At 40.4% G+C, this 25,353-nt stretch overlaps 1 protein-coding gene across 1 annotated transcript in view; it reads left to right on the forward strand.

Annotated features, from left to right (window-relative positions):
• DST (dystonin) overlaps positions 1 to 16,094 on the forward strand; it is a 316,005-nt gene extending 299,911 nt beyond the window's left edge. The window contains 12 exon segments of the mRNA XM_086608314.1: positions 7 to 136; positions 949 to 1,112; positions 1,426 to 1,588; positions 3,091 to 3,245; positions 3,410 to 3,484; positions 4,354 to 4,371; positions 7,419 to 7,536; positions 9,954 to 10,022; positions 10,795 to 10,994; positions 11,446 to 11,556; positions 14,309 to 14,432; positions 15,829 to 16,094. Coding sequence (XP_086464440.1) covers positions 7 to 136; positions 949 to 1,112; positions 1,426 to 1,588; positions 3,091 to 3,245; positions 3,410 to 3,484; positions 4,354 to 4,371; positions 7,419 to 7,536; positions 9,954 to 10,022; positions 10,795 to 10,994; positions 11,446 to 11,556; positions 14,309 to 14,432; positions 15,829 to 16,094 — 1,593 coding nt within the window.
• The last annotated feature ends 9,259 nt before the right edge of the window (positions 16,095 to 25,353 follow it).

Below are 25,353 nucleotides of genomic sequence, written 5' to 3' on the forward strand. Positions count from 1 at the left end.
TTGCAGACATTCATGGAGGAAATGACCAGAAAACAACCTGATGTGGATAAAGTTACAAAGACCTATAAAAGAAAGGCACTTGAACCCACTCCAGTACAGTCTCATATTCCTGTCCTTGATAAGGGGAGAGCAGGAAGTAAGTAATAAAGTATTTTGAGGCAGGTCACACACACCATCACTCTGTCTATAAGAAGTTACTAATAATCAAATCTATTTGATTAGCTTCTAGGGAAACAGGTTGAAATTCCCCTGGCTGATTTTTCTAATCCTCTCTCATTTTTCATTGTGAGGAAATATCTCATACCAGACTTGTATTTTTAAATTTTGTTCTATTCTTCTTAAATACATATTTTTAAAGTGTACAGACTTTCACGTGCTATTAAATTTCCAAGAATGTGCACACGCTGAGTACTTGCACATCTACCATTATCTGAAAGTGCAAACAGCTTCTTTCACATAAAGATGTAGAGACAAAATTTTGCCCTTACTTTGTCTATGAAATTATATGACTCTAATTACAAAGTGTGTTCAGTGAAGTTGAATAGAAAGTGAATCATCAATTGTGGAAATTGCTTTTTGTATTTTTAGATATACTTACCCATTGTATTTTATACTTACCCATCCATGGAACCTGCTTCTAAAATCAGGTTGTTTACTTTGCAACTCTCAGAGAGATTTGCAAAGATTTTATTTAACCCGTGCAGCTTCACTAGCGTACCCACGACTAGCTGCTTCTGACTAGACAAAAAGTACTTTAACCACCATGTGGTCATTCCCCAGCAATGGTAAAAAAAAAAAAATAAATCCCATTAGAATCGTAGGAGGGTATGAGCTCGTTATTTGGGACAGGAAGGAGTAGTTTTAGGAAGGTCAAGTACCCTTCATGTGAATGTTTGTTTGTTTGTTTGAACTGGGTGAGACTTAACATGTTTTGTCATGTTTTAACAGGAAAGCGTTCCCCAACACCAGGCATATATCCGTCAGCAGCCCAGGCGCAAATTGAAACCAAGAATCCACGAGTAAACCTTTTAGTCAGCAAATGGCAACAAGTCTGGCTGCTGGCCTTGGAAAGAAGGAGAAAACTTAATGATGCTTTGGACAGACTCGAAGAGGTCAGAACAGAACTGTACAGAATATACATACTTTTTGCATGATTTCATTTACCCTAGGTTAAATTGTAAATACTATAAACAATTTACGTATTTGTTGTATTATATTGTATGATACAGCTAACTGAAAACACAGTGGTACATGTGCTTTAAAAGCTGTCACTCTCATTTTAAATGTGAGGAGGCTTAAGATGGTTTAAATGTTTATATAGGTCCTCAAAGAACCAATTATTGAAAAGAACGCAGATGGTGTCTCTCCTTGATTTTTCTAGAGTGAGTGATTTCAACAAAAAAGTTCTTTCTCTTTTTTATTAAGCTGAGAGAATTTGCCAACTTTGATTTTGATATTTGGAGGAAAAAATACATGCGATGGATGAACCATAAGAAGTCTCGTGTGATGGACTTCTTTAGGAGGATTGATAAAGATCAGGATGGAAAGATAACAAGGCAGGAATTTATCGATGGAATTCTTTCTTCAAGTAAGTTTTAAAATAAACTTTATGTTTAACTTGCAACAAACATCTCATGAAGTCTTATTGTCTATGTAGTGTACCTTATACGGTTTATTGTGTTAGAAGGTCACGGATTTCCCTTTTGATGCCATTAATTGTGATTAATTTAAAATTTAATTATTTTACTTGAAAATATTTTTAGATTCTATAAACTGCTTCTAGTTCTTTTACATTTTGAATCAGATCAGTGAATTTATATTATTCACTAATTAATAGTTTACTGGTTTACTGGAGTTGGATTGTCATTTCTATAGCACACTAGCCACTCAGCAATTACTTTTCATTGATTAGTCAGAATAGTAAAATGTACCTTGTAAAACCTATAGATAATTTTCAAAATCAGCCCATATGATTGTATGATTTTTATTAAAGAATTTACATGAAATAGTTTCAATTATTGAAGGAAACCATGTAACTTTTGAAAACTATGTTTCCATGAACCACGACCATGTTCATATACCTATATAATGAGGATCAAAATGTCAAGCAGTCAGACTAGGAAAGGAGTTTTCCTAGCTTTTTTTATGGATTGGTATTCCTTAGGTATGCTCTGTTGGTGTTAACGTAAGCCTTCCACATCATGTCTGTGTGTGATCACGTTTCCCTTTGGCAACTGACTCATAATAAGGGCCTACTACTTAAAACAATCCTTTATCTTCAGATCATGGAGACTTTTTACTTTGAGCAGTGAAGACTGAGAATTGGGCTGCTTTTAGCATATCATGTTAAAAGTTATTCAGGAGGAGAATACTGTAGTGTATATATTTTTCCCCTGCTTTAGGAAATGCAACTATATTGTCACTGTACGTGGACATTGCTGTTTTGTGTAAATTGGCAGAAGTTCATGAAAAAACCCTGATACTACCAAGAGGTTAAACAGCTTACTCATTTAATTCAATTGGTATCAACTTGTTACAACTGCTAAATACTCACGATCTAATCCATTTTCACCATCTTGATGTTTTCTTTGACCATTTCATAGGGAATCTCTGTGTGGGTTCATATTCTGCTGCTGTGAACTGGATCCGAAGAAGGATTTCATGAAACACCATGCATGTTTCTGCAGTGGGAAGGCCTCACATTCCAAATTTGATTAGCAGTGAAATTCTCGCTTGACCTTTCCTCACTAACAATTTATCTTGTTAATCTGTGGTATTTTATGCACTTTGAAGGTCAAAATGTTAAAAAACCCCCATGTATCTTACAGTTTAATCTGTGCCCTCGCTTCTGTGTCTCTTTTAAAGCCACGCTATGGTATTCATTTTAGTCCAATATCTAGGTAACACTGGAGATCCAGATTGGGGTTTTTTCAGAAAGATTCCTTCGCTCTTTTGAATGTCCTTGTTTTTTTGATAAGCATTATCTGTCACCTAGTGCCTAAAAACCTTTTAGTATTTCTGATAAAGCCTTTCATTGTAAGATTGAAGAGCCAAAAAACTTAGCTTTTGGTTTTTGTCTTTGTCTTACAGAATTCCCAACAAGTCGACTTGAAATGAGTGCTGTTGCAGACATTTTTGATAGAGATGGTGATGGATATATTGACTATTATGAATTTGTAGCAGCTCTTCATCCAAACAAGGATGCATACAAGCCTCTCACAGATGCTGATAAAATTGAAGATGAGGTACATTCTCTGCTTTCTTAGATTCTACTGCAGTCTACTGAGGTCACATTCTTTAATAAATATTTTTATTTTCACTCCTATGTAATTTGAAGTTTACAGTTCCACAGATCTTTAGAAATGTGATATTATCTGTAAAGTAATTAACCAGTTGTGGTTTTTTGCAGGTTACAAGGCAGGTAGCTAAATGTAAATGTGCAAAACGGTTTCAAGTGGAACAGATTGGAGATAACAAGTACAGGGTAAGTCTTCTCAGGACCTTCTTAGTTCTTTCAGCTTAAAGATTCTTCATATGACATGGTTTATGCAGGGAATTAGGCTGTATTAATTTACAGGAATTTTGTGTGACAATTGTATGTTTTCTTGCTTTAATCTTGTCTAAATTTTATGGTTTTTTCTTGCTAGAATATATAGGCTAAAAAATCTGCTGCTTGCATTTATTTTCACTGAAACTACAGAAACGGTTTTCAATGTATGGGGATTTTTAAAAGCTAACTGCATGCATACATACATACATACATACATACATGTATACATACAACAGCTCCTTAAAAGCTAATCTTTTTGCCTGGATGCCCAAAGTTTTTAAACTGCAGCTGATTTTTCTATTAGTTTCATAAAAACAGTGACTGATATTTTCCTGGGGTATTGTGTTGTACTTCAAAAATCTTTCACCAAAGTGTATTCAATCACTTTTATCCTCCCTTGTCATTTTATTGGAGCACACTGTTCCCTCTGAAGTATAAGAAATGTGTCAGATATCCGCAGAACGTTTTTAGATCCCAGAAAAATAAATATCGCACTGTAGAGAAAGATCTGCTACCCTTAGATTCAATAACCAGAACAATTTCAGATAAAATATGCAATATTTGGCTAAGAAATACACACTTGTAGGTTATTTTGAAAGACCACAGGAACAGCGATGGGAAGGAAACAAAGGCCTTGAATATTGTCTAATATTCAGTCCCGGAATGGCTAGCTACCTGCTCATCTCTGATGTAGATACTTTATTTAGAAAGTCTAATGTGTTAGTTTGCATGTGTTCTAGAGTCATATAGAGAATTTCCTGTAAACTAATCGTGTCTTTCTTCCATTTTTCATTTCTTATCAGTTCTTCCTGGGAAATCAGGTATAAACCAGTGGAATGTGTTATGAAGTTTCTTTTTTTTAATTTATTTTTTTATATTTTTTTTTTCTAACACATAGTGATTCAAGCTTGCAATGGTCAGTCTTCTTGCCATCCTTGCATCGTCAGCTAATTCATTGCTGATCAGCTGTGGTATTTCTTTAAATCCTTGTCTCAGGATCCCTCCTCTTCAATCCCTCACCTGCTTTCTTTGGCCATTTTCCTCATTAAGGAGATTACTTTTAAAGGAACCGGATAAGTCAGCAGCAAATCCCATAGTAAAAAATCTTGAGCATTTAAACTGCAATTTTAGAACTACTTTTTTTTTATCAGTTTTCAGTTTTATAGTGGAATACTTCAAAATTCTGTGTTGTATTTTTTAGGCTATCAGATTAAAGGCTAATCACGGTAAATAGGCAGTGTCGTATCACTTATTTATTGCAAATTAGGCGAAAAATGCTTCTTTTTGGGGAAAAAAAAAAAATCTGTATGCAGTCAAAGAGACTGATTAAGAACCTAGCTGATTGTTGGTATTTTATGTTCTAACACAGTGAATCATTAAATACATATTTTGGAAATAGGCAAAATAAACTTACTGTTCCAGTTCAGACTACTCCTTCTCCGAATGTGTTTTCAAAGAGCTATGGCAAGTCTCTAATGTGTTGGAGCTGTGTTTAAGAATACTTGGTGTCACTTGGGTCATCAGGGAGTTATACTGCTGTGGCACTGTTGAGTGGTATGGGGAGGAAACGCTAACCAGTGCTTACTTACTCCTGTGGTATGTACTGATACACAGCTTCTCAAAGCATTAAATCATGCTTGCCTGGTAAGAATGGAAATACCTTACGCAAACCAGATACCATTAGTATCTTATTCATGCTTTTATAAAGGCAATAATGTGTATAATCCATTCTGAGTATGCTGGCGTTAACAGCATTAGCCATTTTAAATCTAGAGATATTGACAATGTAGTTGCATTCCTATTTACTGGCAAAGCCTGTTGAAGTGTAGAGGAAAGCACGATGAGGAGTGGATAATGTAACCACATGCCTCAAGCAATATATCTAAGTAAAATAATTTAAAATGTTTTCCACATATAGAACAAGCCTCTGTTTGAAAAGACTATTTGAAATTATGTTAATCTTATCTGCCATCTATACTCTCAGATCTGGGAAAATGCAACGTTTTTTGAGAGCATCTAACTCTTACTGGTGCAGAACAGCATCATAGTAAAAAGCACCTACAGCAAGTTAGCTGAGGCTTCTCTGGTGACAGTGATATTATTTGGCTGTAGTCAAGAAGGGGCCTTTTTGTAGTTTAAGCTAGACTTCCTTTACATTTTTATCCCGGTATTTTTACCTCTGATTATTTGAAACAATGGTAAATACTGTTCAAGGAAAGTTTATCCAGGCTATTTTAAGAAGGAAACAGAAATTACGGTTACGAGAAATGCTTTGATAGATATCTGTGTTATTATCCAGAAGCCCCACTGTCTGAATTAACCACAGCCTAGGTAGGCAGTTTCCAAAGGATGCTATACCTGAGCCTTGGTATAATTGCCTGATGGGGTCTAACAGAAGAATTAATCTGGGATGGGGAAGAAATAAAGAAAAGATAGGATCTTTAGAACCTCTAGGAAAAATACTCTGTGTAAACAAGCCAATTAAAATAAATGGCATCAATTTGGATGCCATTCTTTTTTTTTAACTTTGATCTACATATATAAAACAATTCTTTCTTTGGCACATATTGAATGCATTATTAAAAAGCCCTTGCAAATAATGCTCATGTGAACGTTCTTATTATAACAAAAAAAAATATTATTGAATTAAGTAGCAAACTTTGCTTTTGTTTGGTTCCTAAAAGTAATATTCCTTTAAACTTACTCTCTCTTCTTGGCTTAAGTAGTACCAAACAAGTAAAGTCATTTAGCAAGTAGGGAGCGCGTTTGTGTGGTTTGCATTTAAAGCATTTCAGTCCCCTCACTGGAGCAAGTAGGTACAGTTGAACTGTGGCCAGCCTTCTCCAAGGGTCAAAGATTGTCCCAAAGATCTATATTTGACTCCCATTGGTTTCAGCGAGTGCTCTGCATGTTTGTGTGAGAGTGCACTGCACCTGGCCTGAGGATCTGATATCAAAATAAGTATTTTAGTGGCATTGCCTAAAACGTACTGGATTCTTCTGGTTAGTTTTCATGAGATTTGTGGAGTCAACTGTTTGGTCATGTTTTCTTTGATCCGGATTTGAATGAAGATACTGCATACAGGTTTCATTATACAGATTTCAAGAACAAAACATACCTTAGGCCTGGCCATCAGCCCAAAGGAAGAATGGGCTGGTACATGAGTTAGAGCGAAACAGCTTGTTGCACGTCTCTGAGTTGTGAAGAGCCTCGATACGTAGACAGAGGAGTGACCGATAGTTTATAACAAAGGCCAGCACTGATGGCTATTGATCATTCATTGCTGCTTTAACGTTCCCTTCCCCAAACCCATCCTCCGTGTAAGTGAGCAGTGTCAACGCTATACCTGAAAATAGACCTATAAATGAATCTATTGATAGAAGTGTGCAATACTCGTAATGCATTGAATTTCCAGCTCATATACTGATTGCCTTAAGCGATGCTGCCTTCTGTTCAGCTGACGTCATTGAAATCTAGACTGTTGCAAAAGAGAGTTTGCTTAAGATTTTAACAGTGAAATAATGCAAATACGTCTTCATTAATTTGCACAAATGCAGATCATAACCAATTAAATAATGTATTACTAATTTTGCTTCCTTTACGAGCTCAGACATTTGAGAATCAAGCATAAAATTAAACCTGAGATTCTTTCTTACTGTCCTGCCATCTCCTTTGGATTAATGCAGCGGCATCTGATTTGAAGTCTTAACAGCTTTAATAATCTGCATAAATAAATCTGATTGTCTAGCACTTAATAATAATTAAATAGCAAAATAAACTTTTTAAAGTGTCTGATTTTTAACCTGTCAGCGTTGAACTGCATCTGAATGACTGAGAAACTCAGACTGTTGTTTGATTTTTATTGCAGTTTGGTGACTCTCAACAACTGCGCCTTGTTCGCATCCTAAGAAGTACAGTCATGGTTCGTGTCGGAGGTGGCTGGATGGCGCTCGACGAGTTCTTAGTGAAAAATGATCCTTGCAGGGGTATGTAACACAACTGTTAAAATGGACATGCAGATAATTATTTGGATACAGTCACTGTTCATTGTCTCAAGGTGGAGATTGAGTTGTATAAAATGCTAGTTCTGTAAATTTCATCTCACTCAATGTCACATAATGATCTGTTTTTGTAAACTACAAATCCCATGGTTAAGATCCTCTTCAGTTGCACTGATGTATGTCTAGAGTAACTGTGATGTCTTCTGCGCAGTTCCTCCAGCGTTAGAGTGGTGTAATTAAGAACTGAACTTAGCCCAGATACATTTTGTGGCATGTCAGCTGCTTGTATGACTTGGCAGAAATAGCACACACAAATGTCCAATGAAACCTTCTCAGCAAGAGAGGAGTTTTAAGACAGTAAATCAAAATCAGGCGATAGAATTGAAGAGTTAACAACAAGAAGACAAAAAACTTCTCTGGCTGGTGGCTGTGCCCAGGCTCTCAGGCTCTGCCTTTGTAGCCTTGTCTTCTCATTGGCATCCTCCCCTGAACCACTTTGCAGAGCCCTGAGCCTTGTGCAAAGCCAGTGGAAAATGCTCTGGTCAGGACTTTGTGCTCTGAGGAAGCGGGGAGCGCTCTGTCACCGTGTCCTCCAGGGCGTTGTATCAAATGCATTGTTTTATCAGTACCCAGCAATGTAGTGACATCTGAGCTTGTCGGAAAGCCTGCTTCTGTATTGGGAAAGTGGGCTTTGTCTGGCACCGTTCTTGGAGGAGCAGTTGGAGATAGGAAAGAAGCCATTTGTGAAGGGACTGGGAGAGATACAAGTTAAATACTAGCCAGAGCAGTAAAATTGCACGGTGTAACAATGACTGTGTTCCAAGTGAGCTGACATTCTGTAACTAGGTAATTCCAGCCTTTTCACTAGCAGCATTAAATTTACTACATTTTTACCTCTCAGGGCTTCTGTAGAATCACAGTCAATATTATAATAGTGCGAGAAAGCACGGAGGAGTTCAGGAGAGGCAAGTGCACTAGTAGAGACAGAGACATCAACTGTCCTGTAGACCTTACTCCAGGATCAGCTATCTCACACAGCTTCTACTTTGGGACCAAGGTTTTTAAGCAGTTTGATACAGGCCTTGAGAGGGCGGGGAGGTATTTGTTGCAAGCGTCATGCTAAGTCAAGGATGTTAAATCCAAAAAGAACTTACCACAAAACCCTGTTAAATCCAAAAAGAAGCTACCACAAAACCCCTTAAGGGCTGACAGCGTGCCGCTAAGGCTTAGAAACCTTTGTCTACAGGCTGAAAAGGTACCCATAAAACTTATTATCAAAGTATCATAAAAGAGCTGTCATAATCTTGTGATGACATCTGTGAGTTTTTCAGCAGTATTAAAAATAGTCCTTTTGCTTACGAACATATTGCATGTATTGTTTATTAAAGAAATGTAATAGTAATATTACATTTATTGGTGTTGGACCAGAGGTCTAACTGAAATTTAGCACCTGATTCTGAACCTGTACTGTAGGAGAGTCATTTATGCCTGCAGAGCCATCCTTACTTTGTAGCTTTCTACTCATATTCCTCAAAAGTGCAAGGAAATGGAAAATGAAATGTGCCTCAAAGTTATCTGACTTCACTGAAGGGTTGACTTGGTTAGTTTTGATGTATCCCAAACGTTTTTTCTCAGGCCTATTGACAGGTAGACTGTTGCAATTCCTACTTGGGTTGACACTGAAAGATACAATTCTTAATAGCTATCTAATTAATTTATTGGAATTCCTTATTACTGTCCTCAGATTAAGAGTCCTTTGAAACTTTATCCCGTCTTCTTTAATAAACCTTATAGTCCATGTACCTCTATAGTATTTTCTATAGTACTTTATCCCTTTTTCATGGAAATACACAAGCAGATAAGTGGGTCTAAAGGAAAGCCGATCTCTGTAAAATCATCCAGACGCTGGACGTTGTGCGTTGGTACCTAAAGTCCCAGTCTTGTTGACGTCAGTGATGCAGAGTAGTCATGAATGTCAGTGGTGCAGGTTCAGACATTACTTGAAGCACTTTGCCTAGCAAATCTGCATTTCCCCCAAGGGCTTCTCGCGTGTTCAGATAAATCACATTTCAAAGAACTGTTGTCATAAACAGGTTTGAAAGTATTGGATGTAGATATATAAAATCATTTTAGCTTATATTACTTCTTCATGTCAGCAGATAAAGACCGTTGTTACACAAGTGTACTTGGGACTGCAGCTGAGTCTATACAGGCACTATTTCCTTTTTGCCTAGGAGATCTTTGAGAACTCACCTCAGAGCACTTAGAGACAGCTTTTGCTCTGAGTCCTGTCTTTTGGCCTGGTGCTCCAAGTCTCTTGCATATGCAGCTGCTGTACTTGATTTCTTCTCTTGCTAACGATTTTCTTTAATGTGACCCATGTCCTGTGTCATTTTTTCTAGTTCATCATCACGGGAGTAAAATGTTACGTTCGGAATCAAACTCTTCAATTACCACTCAGCCTACTATAGGTTGGCAAACCCCTCTCTTTGTCTCCTCCTCCTCTTCTCCTCTCTCTTCATTTCCTTCCCACTTCTTAAATATATATACTTTTAACAATATGCTTCACCCATCACATTTAGCTTAATGTGTTCCTCCTACATGGGCTGGTGCTTTGCGAGCTAGTTTTTTTTTTTTGACGCGCTTGACGAGTGTTTCAAAAAGAATTGTTCGTTCACATTGACACAGTTAAATGCTAACATGTCTTGCATCTGTTCTTGCAGAACATTCTCTCCTGTGTGTGTTTGTATATGTGTGTGAGTGCTTAGCCACCAATCACCTCATTATAGTTTGGATTTTATGTTCATCACTGCATGTTGCCAAACTACATAACTTCATAGTTTTGAATAAATATATTTGCTGCTTTCGTGTAATTTTTACTTAGCAATTTCTTCTGGAACATCCAAGCAAGTATTATTTATTATGAGTAGCTGTAGAGTTAGCAAAACTGCTCATCAGGTTGTGTCTATGTATTAATAGTTGATTGATTAACAATGATTTAGCACGTTGAGCATTCCATTATCACGCTGACTTCCTTTGACAGTGGTTCATTCCTGCTGGCATAAAGTATTAGAATAAGCGAGTTCTGCGCATAACTATTCTGTGTCCAAAATAAATGCATTACACAATAATGCATTTTATTTATTGTTAAAACGTGTTGGAGTTGGCATGGCAAAAATGACAATAAAACAGCCTTGTGACAATTTTCATATCTGACTAAAGCAACACCTTTCTTTGCTGCAGCTAAAGGGAGGACAAATGTGGAGCTGCGTGAAAAGTTCATTTTGGCAGATGGTGCCAGTCAGAGCATGACAGCTTTCCGACCAAGGGGCCGTAGGTCACGACCCTCTTCAAGGGGTGCTTCTCCCAACAGATCTGCTTCTCTGTCAAGTCAAGCTGGCCAGGCAGCTGCCCCACAAGCGGTTGCTACAAGTACGCCGAAGGTAAGGAAAAATGTACAAAACTGCACTGTTTAACAAATGGGGTATAGATTTTTTTTTTCTTGCTCCAACAGTATTGATGCTTTCCTTAGCTGATAGAGGAGAAGTATCTCAATTTTATTTCATAATCTGGGGAGAATCTGACAAGTCTTTTCAGTATATTTCCTCTACTGCGTGGTTGCAACAGAGAAATAGAAGAATTCTTTAAGGTGCTGAACGAGCTAACCAGCAATTTGGGAATAAACTCTGAAAGAGCAATGAACCTCTCAGTTTCATTTAAAAAATAAGCTCTGCCATCTCTTCATTTCAGAACATTTGCTATCAACTCTTTCTACTTAGTTTTTATTTCTTCTATGAGATTTGATCTTCCTGTGAAAGCCTGGGTATCCTTCGCCATGACATTGTTTTCCATCCTACTGTCCTTCATATTTTGATTTACCATTGTTTCATACAGACACCCCATCATTTAACACGCAACTATGGTAAACCATGGTTGACAAACAGCAAAACGTCAACTCCTTCTAAGCCACCAGAATCCTCAGACTATCAAGGGTCATCTGCAGAGGTACAGTAAGGACAGAGATTCTAGTCTAATGACCTTTCTTCACTAAAACTGTCACTTCACTAACAGCCACTAGAGTTTCAGTGCTTCAAAGCTGCAGCATCCGTTGCGTATTAATGCACTGTCTTTACTTTAGACCTTTGTCAAATTATTTCTTTCTTTTTTTTTTCTTCTAAGTCTTTTTTTTGATGTTCTATTTGTTACAGTTTTTGACTTTTAGGAAAACCGAGCCTCAGTGAATTTCTGTTGAAGTGCAAATGGTTATTAAGTTGTAATAGTATGCAATGAACTGGATGAGCAAATGTGAAAAAGAACTGTTTGTTTTAATGAAGCGGTTTGTATACTTTGCAAGTTTCTTTCCTAAAATTGTTTACTTTGAGTTCATAAAGTACTGTAATATTCATGAACTGCAGGAATGAGGTTAATAAATTATGATCTCCAGCACAAAACCATTAAATGAAGAAATACCCTACCACTGTGAGGAAGATGGCACAAAAGACTGACTGTGATACAGAAATCTTTCCAATAACTGAAAGCTTAATTTAGGGCGGTAGTGACCAATCGTTGCTCTAATAAGATAGCTATTTGGTGATTTAACAGGAAACGAGCTTTGTTCTTAGTTCCAGCTCATGACTTATGTAGAAACTGCTAGTATAGCAATTAGGATCGTGCTGGCAATCAAGCTGTATGTCCAGAATTTGAATGGGCTTGGAGCCAAAGTGTCTCCTCTAATGTCATTGCAGTCAGTGAAAAGGTTGCAGCTGGATCAGACTGCAGACTGACTTGTCACTTGCAGGAGTTGCTTTTGCCCTGGGTTAGATGGAGGGCTCGGTGAGGGGAAGCTTGTGCTGCCATCACCTCTCTTCTATCTGCTTTTCACGTACCTGCGCTTTGGTGCCTGTTGCTATTCCTGTGTCACCTAAGCTTAGGTGACCTTGGCGTGGCTTTGCTCGAAGCTGCATAATGAACTTTTCTCTCCCTCCTCCCGTGCGAGTGGGCGCGTTACTTGCGCACGCTGCGGGCGTGGGTGTGGGGGGGTGTGGTGCTCTGAGCACGGGGGGCTGTTGCTTAGAGCGATTAACAGTAGGACAAAGTCGAGTCAGTTGTCAGTTCCTAATATATTCCTGTGTTTTCTTTCATCTCATAGCTGGTAACCGGATTGTAAGATTAATTGATGGTACTTTAAAGGGTTTATAGACATGGAAAGCTGTGGTTTTCGTTTAATTACAATGAAGTGAAAACACTTGGCATTGATTTCAAATGGAGGCACTGTATTTCTCACCTGTTCTTACAACCGCCAGTACTTTCAGGGAGTTTCTTTTATGTCAGCCACCATGGTTTAAGATTATAAATGGAACGACTGGGGTGAGGCAGGTTGCAATGAATTTCTGAGGCGTTCTGCAGCGTTTTCTGCCCAAGAGAGCAGTCACGTGTTTTATGTGTAGACTGCGTTTGGGTTTAGGGCTAAACTGAAGAACAAGCTTGAAGTCTTTTTATTCTTGCACCAGTGATTCTATCCCAATGCCTTGCCCAAAGCACAGCAGCTTCAGGAGGGGCAATGGAGAGCGTTCCCTTTCTCCTTATCCTCCCGAGCAGTCTCTGTATAGCAGAGATTTCCAAAGTGTGGCTGGCTGGACGTTAAGCACTTATGCTTGGCTTTAAAGAGAGTTTAACTAATCGTGACCATCCCTGTCAGAGCCAGCAGGTTGTCTGCTCTGTAGCACCTTTGATGCTCTTTTGTTCAGAAGTGCCAGAAGCGATCCGAGCTGGCCGCTGCCAGGCAGGCTCCTGCTGGGCCTCTGCTCCGTCCTAAGCTCTAGGCAGCTCCCAACACACTCCTCTGGATCTTAGTTTTCTGTACTTAGTGCTACCCCACCACTGTTTGGGAATCAAAGGGACAGGATCCTGGGATTCAGGCCACTCAGTGTGCTGCATTCATCACTGAAATGTTTGTTCTTCTTTTTGGATATTTACCTAGTATTTTTGTGTCGATTAAATAAATAGTCATAGTGTAGTTTTCCTCTTATTTGCATACACCTCCTATCTAGTATGTTACACGCATTTTGAGATTTGAGGATTTAATTCTTGTGGCTTTGAAAGAAATATTCCCTTTGGGGCAGATTGGAAATCAAAAATCGTTTCATTTCAGAAATGAGAAAGCAGGCAGGGTAAGACTATGGAGTAGAGACATTTCAGACCATATATTGACAACAAGAACTTTTTTAATTAGTTCTATGTCTTTTTTTCTGCTTTTTTTCTAGCAAAAGGTTATGAAATTGGATAGTTTTGGTTTTCCATCAAAATATTTATAAAATTGAAACAAATGTATTCACCACCTATAACCACAGTCAAAATGGTGGGAAGTCAAACTATGCAGACATAAAACCTTAACAACTTGTCTCTGTTTAAATCATGTGCCATCAACTACTCTTATGTGCTTGACTAATTATAAAAAGGTAGCACCTTTCTTTCTTTATATGCATTGAAATACACACAAAGAATGCTAAAATGTTAAGCAGACTGTTGTAGTGATATTTTGTTGTTTCACACTTGGACTACTTCAAATACTAACTGCTAAAGGAATGTTCAAAACTTCAGGTCATGAAAAATGTCCATAGTGACTCAAACCAGTATTTCAGATTCACAGTGAATGTTGTTATGATAATGGTATTCTAAGCTGTGTACTACCTAATACCAGACCTTATCTTCAGTAGTGACAATCAAAACAAAAGTATCTTTTTGTTTGTTTGCATAGGGAACACCAATTCAAGGAAGTAAACTGAGACTGCCAGGATATCTGTCAGGGAAGGGTTTCCACTCTGGAGAAGGCAGTGGCATCCTGTCAACAGCAGCTACCAGAGTTAGAGCTCAGTTTGCAGGTGAGTATCCTGACTTTGGAGCTTGATCTGCTGCTTGCTTTTTTTTCCACCTGAATATTTTGGGTCACGTTAGGGTGTGAGAGAGATGATAGAAGAGTGGGAAGGAGTGAAACTCCTACTGTCTCTACGTTAGTATTGCGAAGGGTGCACAGAATCAGGGTAATGGTCCTCCATTCACATGATTGCACAGCAGGTGTGTTCGGCTCTGGATGCGCAAACTCATGACTGCAACCTTCTTGACAATGGTATCTCCAATGTATCTGCCTAAGGAACTAGAGAAGAAGCATCTACTTCAACAGAAAGGGTTCAGTTCTCCACAGTCTTCAAGTTATGCTCAACTGTGATGGAGTAAAGGGGTCACTGAACCATGACTTGTCTGTTTCTTTTGAAAGAACAACTGCAGGGAGTCGCTGTAGGTGACCTTATTAATGGAATATCATAGAGATTTTTAAAACAGTATATGACAATAGAAAGCGGTGAAGCTATGCTCTTCTTGGATCCTCAGAGCAGCTCTGTATAAGGGAGAGGGCTAGGTAGTTGGAACAGGAGATAGCTCCACTGGCTTTCCCTCACATCTTAAGCCGTGCAGAGCACACTGAGCAGCAGTACTGGAAAATCCTGTTCAAAGAGTATATGTCTTTAAGTTATAGGTGATTTGAAAAATGAGCCACCTAAGATTTCAGTTTCAACTTGATGTTCTTCACATGTACAGGGAACCAGCTTTGTCAAGATCAAAAAGATTCAATAAGTAATTGGAAAATTATGAAAAACCACATTAATGTTTTTCTGTTTAAGATTCTTCATTGTGGTTTTTCTTCATGGCACATTGTCTGGGCAGGCTTTCACTTAAGCAGGCTTGCTGAGAGCTCATTTACTCAGCCCTTTGTTTGGGAGAATGTTTACACTGCCCTTGTTTACTTGCAGCTTTCAACTATATGAGTTTGATTATTAAAAAAAGAGGGGTACACACTTGGGATATTTGCATCTCCAAGGTACATATATTGAGAAATCCTGAATGCATGAAGAGGCCAGATGCTGAATTCTTCCAATTCATAGCTGAGGAAATGGCAGGAGAAAGAAAGAGTCTGGCTGTTGAGTGAATATACAATGCATGCCATGATAATAATACGTTTTTAAGGAGATGTGCTAGTGACAAATTAACTATGTCTCAGCATTTGATCTCACGTTTCTTTCTCTTTAGTGAGATGTATGCCACTGTTTTATGCTTTTATTTAATACCAAGAGGAACTTTGATCATCGTCTAGCTTGCCTGGCAGAGGTCTAAAGTTTAGTTTGTGCAATGAGGAATTTTGGGGGTTGCCAAAGATCTAGGAGAGACCTGCACACCTTTTCCATCCTTACCTCTAATACTGATGGATATCTTTTCTCTTTCTAGAAACGAGAACAACTCCAAGCAGACCTGGAAGCCGAGCAGGCAGCAAGGCTGGCAGCAGGTCAAGTAGCCGCCGAGGCAGTGATGCATCTGACTTTGACATTTCAGAAATCCAGTCAGTATGCTCAGATATGTCAGAGACTGTTCCTGCTACAAGCAGACCGACACCCCGAGCAGGTTCTCGGCCAGGATCAGCCAAGCCTTCTAAAATTCCAACTCCCCAGAGAAGGCCACTAGCCAGCAAATTGGACAAGTCCTCGAAGAGATAATATGATTGGCTCCATAAAGGTCTTTTCCTTTTACGTTAAGTATTTAAGTTGGTAAGATGTAAAATATTATGTAGAAATTATTGTGAAATATCGCAAGAGGTGGATTTTTAATTCTGCAGATGGCCTTATTTGTGTATTTGTCTTCTTATTTTATGTGTATAATTTTTGTCAGATTTGTTTTTGTTTATGCCATATCCTGTGAGAAGGGGGAAGGGTTTTAATGTAAACTAACAGTTGTACACAGTAAAGTGTAGAAAGTACACTAAAAATAATTGCCGAATGTACAGTGTACTGAATGTACAGTAAGTCTCTGCAACCTGAATAAAATAGGCCTATCACTATGTCATTAGTTAACGGTAAAGGATACCTCATGATTTTTCTTTAAAAAAGAAAAAGAGAATACTAAAAAGCCAAAAGACACAATTACACATTTTGAGCCAACTAAACAAACACTAAAGGACGTACGTCGAAACTACTAAGGAATACCAACCCACGTTCACAGTACCCTTATTTATACAGCATCTCTCAGAGAACTCACCGAGTTAATTAAGCACTCGCCAGTAATATGATACTCCAATACCTTGCAGCGTTTCTGTGCCATTGCTTTCAATGAGGCCAGACACATTCTGGATATTTGAACTATTATTCTGTAAGAATATCAATATAAAGTGCATTCATGTAAATGTGAGGTTTTCTTTTGCTTGAGTGGATGGTAGCACTGTATCATTGAACTCATTTTGTATCAAAGCAATTTTGCTTGCAGAAAGCTCCGAAATAAACGTGTCCCTTAACTTTATTTCTATTGTATTTCTTACTTCACAGGGAGATGATTTTCTGCATTATGTTTTAGGGCATATATCATTTCAGATGACCAATAATTACCATAGGAACATAGGCTTTAATGTAATTTCCTATTATCAGCAAACAGATTTTGATTAGCTACTGTATTTGTTTAATAAAACACTAAATTGCACATACTAGATCATATTAAATTATATATAAAGTTTTGTGTGTCAGCAGTTATTTTCTCCATGTTAAACTCACATTTATATACCATGTATGAAAGGCATAAAGAGTAATTGACTTGCTCTTTTTGTCAGTGAAATATTCTTTTGCCGTTCATAGATTCTTTGAAAGGATTCATAATAGTTTATTTTCAGTGGAAAAAGGATGCAAATTCAAATGGGAGTGCTGCAGAATGGCTGGGTAGGTGGTAAGTAGTGACAGAATCCCTAGAAATTCAAAATGCTCTTTGATAATATCAGAAAGACTCAGGTAGGATTTGGAAACATGTCAGACCAAGTAGTCTAAACCTGACTCTTCATATATCAAAAAATGCAGTACCTTTAGTGGAGGAATTTTAGGGGAAGACTGCTTTGTGGTTGGTCTGTTAGCATGCTGAAAAGGAAGCAGAAGTTCAGTGGATTACATGCAGGTAACGGTGGCATCTGCATTCTCTGCTAACACTCTCATTGGCAGTATTTCTACGATGATATTTTGTAGGTCATTCCAAGAGCTTCCTGCGGACTCTCAAGTTGACTGATGCAGTCAGTTTATAATCACAGAATCACAGAATGTTAGGGATTGGAACGGACCTCAAAGGATCATCTAGTCCAATCCCCCTGCCAGAGCAGGACTACCTAGATCAGATCACACCAGAATGTGTCCAGGCGGGTTTTGAACATCTCCAGAGAAGGAGACTCCACAACCTCTCTGGGCAGCCTGTTCCAGTGTTCTGTTACCCTTACTGGGAAGAAGTTCTTTCTCATGTTTAAGCGGAACCTCCTGTGTTCCAGCTTATATCCATTTCCCCTTGTCATAGAATCATAGAATGGTTAGGGCTGGAAGGGACCTTCAAAGGTCATCTAGTCCAACCGCCCTGCAACAAACAGGAATATCTCCAACTAGATCAGGTTGCGCAGGGCCTCGTCCAACCTGGCCTTGAATGTCTCCAGGGATGGAGCATCCACCACCTCTCTGGGCAACCTGTTCCAGTGTTCTACCACTCTCATGCTAAAAAATTTTTTCCTAATATCCAACCTGAATCTACCTCCCTCTATTTTAAAACCATTACCCCTTGTCCTATCACAACAGGCCCTCCTGAACAGCCTCTCCCCATCTTTCTTGTAGGCCCCCTTGAGGTACTGGAAGACCGCTATCAGGTCACCCCGGAGCCTCCTCTTCTCCAGGCTGAACAGCCCCAACTCTTTCAGCCTGTCGTCATAGGAGAGGTGCTCCAGCCCTCTTATCATCTTCGTGGCCCTCCTCTGGACCCTCTCCAACTGGTCCATGTCCTTCTTGTGTTGGGGACTCCAGAACTGGACACAATACTCCAAGTGAGGTCTCACAAGGGCAGAGTAGAGGGGGAGAATCACCTCTCTCGACCTGCTGGCCACGCTCCTCTTGATGCAGCCCAAGATGCGGTTGGCCTTCTGGGCTGCAAGAGCACATTGCCGGCTCATATTGAGCTTCTCGTCCACCAGTACTCCCAAGTCCTTCTCCTCAGGGCTGCTCTCGATCCATTCTCCGCCCAGTCTGTATTTGTGCCTGGGATTGCCATGACCCAGATGTAGGACCTTGCACTTGGCCTGGTTGAACTTCATGAGGTTGACACGGGCCCACCTCTCCAGCCTGTCGAGGTCCCTCTGGATGGCATCCCTCCCTTCCAGCGTGTCGACGGCACCACACAGCTTGGTGTCATCAGCGAACTTGCTGAGGGTGCACTCCATGCCACTGTCCACGTCACCGACAAAGATGTTGAAGAGGGCCGGGCCCAACACGGACCCCTGAGGGACGCCACTCGTGACCGGTCTCCACTTGGACATCGAGCCGTTGACCACTACTCTCTGAGTGCGGCCATTGAGCCAATTCCTTATCCACCGAGTGGTCCAGCCATCAAACCCATGCTTCTCTAGTTTAGAGAGAAGAATGTCGTGCAGGACAGTGTCAAAAGCTTTGCACAAGTCCAGGTAGATGATATCCATTGGTCGACCCTTGTCCACCGATGCTGTCACCCCATCATAAAACACCAAGTTGGTCAGGCATGATCTGCCTTTGGTGAAGCCATGCTGGCTGTCACCCACCACCTCCTTGCTCTCCATGTGCCTTAGCATGGTTCCCAGGAGAATCTGCTCCATGACCTTGCCAGGCACAGAGGTGAGGCTGACCGGCCTGTAGTTGCCCGGGTCCTCCTTGTTCCCTTTTTTAAAGATGGGGGTTATGTTCCCTCTCTTCCAGTCATCGGGGACCTCACCAGACCGCCACGACTTCTCAAATACAATGGCCAGTGGCTTGGCAACTTCATCCGCCAGTTCCTTCAGGACCTGCGGATGGATCTCATCAGGTCCCATGGACTTGTGCACTTTCAAGTTCCTCAGATGTTCCCGAACCTGCTCTTCAAGTACAGTGGGCGGTGGTTCATCCTCACAGTCCCTGCTAGTTCTTTCCACAGCTTGGGTGTCCTATCATTGGATGCCACTGAGAAGAGCCTGGCTCCATCCTCATGACAGTCACCCTTTCCATATTTATAAACATTAATGAGGTCCCCCCTCAGTCTCCTCTTCTCCAGGCTAAAGAGACCCAGCTCCCTCAGCCTTTCCTCATAAGGGAGATGCTCCACTCCCTTAATCATCTTTGTGGCCCTGCGCTGGATTCTCTCAAGCAGTTCCTTGTCCTTCTTGAACTGAGGGGCCCAGAACTGGACACAATATTCCAGATGGGGCCTCACCAGGGCAGAGTAGAGGGGGAGGAGAACCTCTCTCGACCTACTAACCACACCCCTTCTAATACACCCCAGGATGCCATTGGCCTTCTTGGCTACAAGGGCACATTGCTGGCTCATGGTCATCCTGCTGTCCACCAGGACCCCCAGGTCACTTTATAAGAAACAGAAGAACAGAATACTACTCAAAAAATAATTCTATCAATCAAAAACAATTGTGCCAGCATTTCCTCTTAACGCAGAGTTGTATGAGTGTTTGCCCTAACCAGCCCTACTGCGGCTGGTTTGGGAATCGGCACACGCATTTGTTGAATACTACAGCATCAATTTCTGCTGCAATGCTTTGTATTTCTGTATTTCACCTCTCCTGTTGCTGCTGTTTGTCCAGTGATTGCACCCCTACAACATAGAAATATATCAGAAAGACTTCAGAGCTTTTCAGAACCCTTGGATAAAGAGAAGTAGTCGACGTTTACACATGGTCACTGAAGCATCTCTGCTTGTCAGCAGGTGAAAGAAAAAGGGTAGAATTTAGGTACTTGCCCAGGTAACTTGGCTGTAGGAGGAGATGATGCCCCACGTACCGTTCTCAATGCCTTTTCTAACTACAGGACTGGTGGAGAAGGGGTAGGGGTGGCAAATCTAAATCGCTCCCATGCCCATAGGTGCATAATTCAGTTCTTTATGTCCGAAATGGATGGAGCAGCTCATTCTGCATGAGGCAGAGCTGGCACATGCCTGAAGCACCTTGTGTGTGTATTGTGGTCTTAGCTTTAAATGTGTTCATAATACCTCATTAATTATGCAACTGTAGGGAATTTTCACATTGCTACGTTGTAACTTTACAGAAATTAATTAGAGCTGTGACCAGCTTCTGAGAAACCCAATATCGGCTAAAAGAACCCGAGGACTAAGTGGATTTCTGTGGCTTGTTGGCTACTGCAAAGCAGGGAGGCTGGGACTGGCAAAGTGGGGAACCTCTCTTCAGGCTCGAGAGAATCATCCAGTATTGGAAATTAGTAATAGTAAATTAGATGAGACTAGGAATTCTGTTGAAAAGTCCAAATCTTGTCTCAAGATGTTACGCCTTACTTAATTACCTTCTTCCAAAACTGATTTAACTGCTTTAGAATGATACTAAGAACTCTCAAAACAAGAGACTTTCCAAAGTTCTGTTCCCTGTGTTACAAGCATCATACTGACAAAAGTCTGAAAACAAACATCGGATCCTCTGCACTTCTGTGACCCAAGGACAAATCTGCAGAATTTGATGAAGGCGGCATATTGTGGACTTACCGGTAAGTGACAGGTAGCTCAGTTTTAGTGAGCTGTTTTTGTAAAGAAAGAAGTGGTATTCAGTTTTTGTTTTTCTGTAATTAAAAAATACTTCTTCTTTAGTACCAGCATAAAAGAGTGGAAGGATCCGCCCTATAACCAATTCCTGGCCTTGTTCAGTCATGAGTTTTCACATCGCTTCTTCAGCAGAGATGCATTTTCTCCCTTTTATTATCCTCTTCCTAACAATACGAGTCGATCCCAAATTCACCCAGCCTGCTCGATGACCGTAAGTAGAGTCAACCTTTTCGTCTGGCTGCAACTCTTCCTGTATATTCTGTGATTCTCCTGTGCAGTGGAGGAGCAGAGGTGATGGGGAGGGAAGAAGGGCTGGAAAGCCTATGGCTGTGAGAACCACATTGTTTAGTGAATAATGTCTGTTTAGCACTTGGAAAAGCTGGCTCAGTTCTAGGCTCGTTTACTTTTTCAGTCATTTTTCAGCATTCGGCATTTCTGTTTTCCTGTCTACAAAGTGAGGAAGTGTCCTCAGAATTTTCTGAAATCTGCAGGTGAAACTTGTATTTGAAAAATGCTGCAGCTGAAGAGCTAGTGATGCCTGGTGCCCCAGGCATCCTCAGCTGCTTCAGTTTAGGTACATTGTGAGCCTCTTAATTGCATGCTAATACAATAGATGACGGTAACACAGGCTTTGCCTGAGGCACATCTCTTCACGAAAGTGTAGGGATGAGGTTATATGCAATCTTAATTTAAAAATCAGTGCATTTCAGAAAAATAAACTCTGATGCAAGCAGCAATGCCATACCATAGTCAGCAGCAATGTTTGAACCTGTAGCTTGCCTCTGCTGACTACTGCCATGGGACAGGCAAGACTATCTGCGCCCCATAGCTTGCATATGAGAGAGGGGCCACAGTGCTTACATGTGTTGGTCACAGTATGTGGCAAGAGGACACATCACTGAGCACTTGCTGTTCTGTTCTGTAAATAACCACAGGGATGGAGAATAAGCATTACCTGGTTTGTTGCATCTCAGTACAGCTGTCCTAACAGCTTCCAGGTGTTCCCAGTTCTTGGGCTCTGTGGTAGCATCTGAGCTTGTCCTAGGCCAGTGGAATTTAACTAGATGTTTGCTCTAACTGCGAGCCATAGTGGGGAGTGGTGATGTTAGGAGGTTTATGTCTTTGTGCAAGGTGAGGGGAATTTTGTAGAACAAAGAAAAGGTGCTTTTCTAATGAAAATTGTTCTCTCTGCTGAATTTGAATAACTCATTTGGAGACATGGAGATGGGAGCCGTGGTTGGCTTGGTTGCTTGCTTTTTTTTCAGTAATGTTGTCAGGTTAAATGCAGGTAGGTTACTTATCCCTTTAGAAAAAGTTGTTGTTAAAAACAGGATCATTGCAGAGGAAAAAGGAGCTTTTCAGAAATAATGGATGAGGCAGCAGCTTATATTTTACGTAAATTGCATGAAAATGCTTGGTGGTTGATATTTTTGAGGTATTTTTTACGCAGGTTGAAGTCCTTCTGTTAAGACTTGTTCAGAATTTGACTGTTGCAAATGAAGTGGTATCTGACCTGAAGCTAAAACAGTCTTGGGGGTTGTTATTTCATAATTAAGTACTTCTTCTGAACTGAAATTGTTCAAATAGTCTGAATTGCAGCTTGAGGTGCTCAAACTGCATTTCTGCGTTTGAAGGTTGAAGGAAAGAGTGATGAAGGTGAATTGCATAACTTAGCTGGCATCCTGGATGAGTACGTACCAGAAAGTGAGTAGATGTGGTGTTAGCACTTGGATGATTGGATATGAGTAAGAACCCCAGACCATAAATCAGGCCCTGTCAACATCTACAATGTTTTTTGTTCCTCCGGGAGGAGACAGCCAGAGTGATGATAACTCTGTCCTGACAGGAAAAGCTGACTTGGAGCTTTTCGTGTGGGTCACGATGGTCTTTCCAACATTTTAGAAAAATATCCAACACCTTTTTTTTTGTTCCCCCCCCCCCTTTTTTATGGCTTGATCGTAGTTCTTCCAAGTCCTCTTTTATTGGCAGAGTAACAGGGACCTAGGGAGGAGTTTGCACTGTCTGGGCTATTTTTAAAGGCAATGAGTTCATATGATAAAGAAATATCTCTATATTTAAAAACCTGTGATCAAAGTATAAAACTGGAAACAAGTCAGTTCAAAATGAGGATGAAAAAAGTAGGCTTGTAAATACTGCAAATACTGAGCAACTCCACATTTGCTGATCAGAAGAGGGGTTTTGCTTTGCTTCTAGCAAGACAGGTTTGAAGCTTTATAGACCAAATCAACAAAAGGTAATTGGGAGTGGGTAGCGTTCACCAAAGAATGCTACAGGAACTGAAGGGTGAAGTAGCTGAGCTGCTACTTGGAGTTCTCTCATCTCGTGAATGTGAGAGGATTGAAAAGTGTCTAACATGTATGCAAGCTTTTTCTTAAAAGGTACTGGTAACTCTGGGAAACTGCCGATCGGTTTGGACTTCAAAAAATGATAGAAGCAATAATAAATGATATATTGGTGGAAACCTAAATAAACATACTATGGAAGAGTTGGCTTAGTTCTGGAGGGAAATCATGCCCTACAAGTTGCCTGGAAGCCCTTGAAAGGATCAGTTAGTGTGGACAAAGGTTGAGACAGACCACAGGGCTTTCCAAAAAATTCAGCAAGGTCTTTCACCACAAATTCTCAAAGTCAGCACTTAGGGGACCAAAAGAAAGGTCTTCACGAGGTTAAATAGCACATCAAAACCCAGGAAAGACTGTGTAGGAGAGTGGTCAGTTTTAACAGAAGAGAGAGGTCTGCAGCGAAGCCCTTGACAGATTTTAACACAAAGCTGCAAACACTGGCTCAGAAGTTCCTGAAGCGCACGCTGTTGGAAGGGTGCTCTGGAAAAAAACATCGCCGTGTTTCTGTGATTCATCGCGCCTCTTGGGAGGTGTGCATTGCTTTCCACTGACGCCGAGGATCCCGCAGTGACTAGCTCAGCCCTAGCCAGCTATCCTTTAGATGGCTAATTTCAGCAGAACGAATCCCACCCCAAGTTAATGAGTTTATTTCTAGCTAAGGGTAACATGGGATGGGATTTTCACGAATGATTTGGAAGTTCTGCTGCTGGCAGCTTTTATCACTTACACACCCTTTTGGTGCACTAAATGTATTTTAGAGATATGAGAAGCGTGGACCATCGTATAACTTAGCAACGTTTCTGGTCACGTTCAGAGAACGCAAAACAGGTAAGATGGGTGGAGAATCCAGTCACGTTATCGTTCTCTGATACTTTAGGAACTTTTGAGCATTCCTGAGATCCTTCAGCAGCAAATCCAGGTTTGAGCAATTGTGTTCCCCACTGTGTTGCTCCCAGTCACATATACCTCTGTAAGGCACCTGCAAATCCTGTTTCCTTTGGGTTCTCCAATCATCCATCCTACTGGGATCCGCTGGCATCAGTGTAAATGAATGCATCTTTCATGGACACTCTGGCAGGCCATGCTCATCCTCAAGACCCAAACCATTTGAAAACTTAAGTCATTGAAAAGGTACCACATTGACGTGTTTCAGTTCCTTTCAAGTGTCCTGTGGATCAGAGGAAGATAACAGAGTTTCCCAAAAGACATGAGCTATTCATTACTTTGGTGTGGTTGCTTTCGTTTTTTTTCTCTATTTGCATTCTAAATAAGCCCAATTGAGTGTGGCCATGCATAAATAGCTCTTTTTGGAATGAAGAAAAATAAAAATAAGTAAGTAAGCATTAAGTTCTGAGTGCTATTAATATTTACTGAAAACTATTTCTTTGAGTAGCTCTCCATTTAGTCAGAAATGAACCCAGAGGATAGTTTATCATATTGGAACTCGAGGGAAACTCAAGGGACATTCAGTTTAAAGCAAATTCGATTTGTTCTGTAAAAATACAATGAGACACAGTGAAAAACCCACGAATAAACTAGGCAAGTCTAACGCCTTTTTCTAAAGGAAGGCAAAACGCTAGCAGGCACTGCTGTTGTTTTTTCCTCGCGGAGTACGTTTGCAAACACGGTTGTTCTGAACTGTACAGCAGCTCCGCAGCGTTTCCTACTAAAATGAGCAAACTGGATTTTGCAGCCGGCACGCACGGCTCTGCAACAAAAGCGGAGGCGATGCTTCCCGCGGCCGGACGGCCAGGAGGCTGCGTGAGCCGCGGCTCCTGAACTCAGGCTGAACCTCCCAGCTCAGGCGGACGGGGTTACGGTC

The sequence above is a fragment of the Tauraco erythrolophus genome, chromosome 2, assembly GCF_009769465.1.
Source record: "Tauraco erythrolophus isolate bTauEry1 chromosome 2, bTauEry1.pri, whole genome shotgun sequence".
Lineage (NCBI taxonomy): Eukaryota > Metazoa > Chordata > Aves > Musophagiformes > Musophagidae > Tauraco > Tauraco erythrolophus.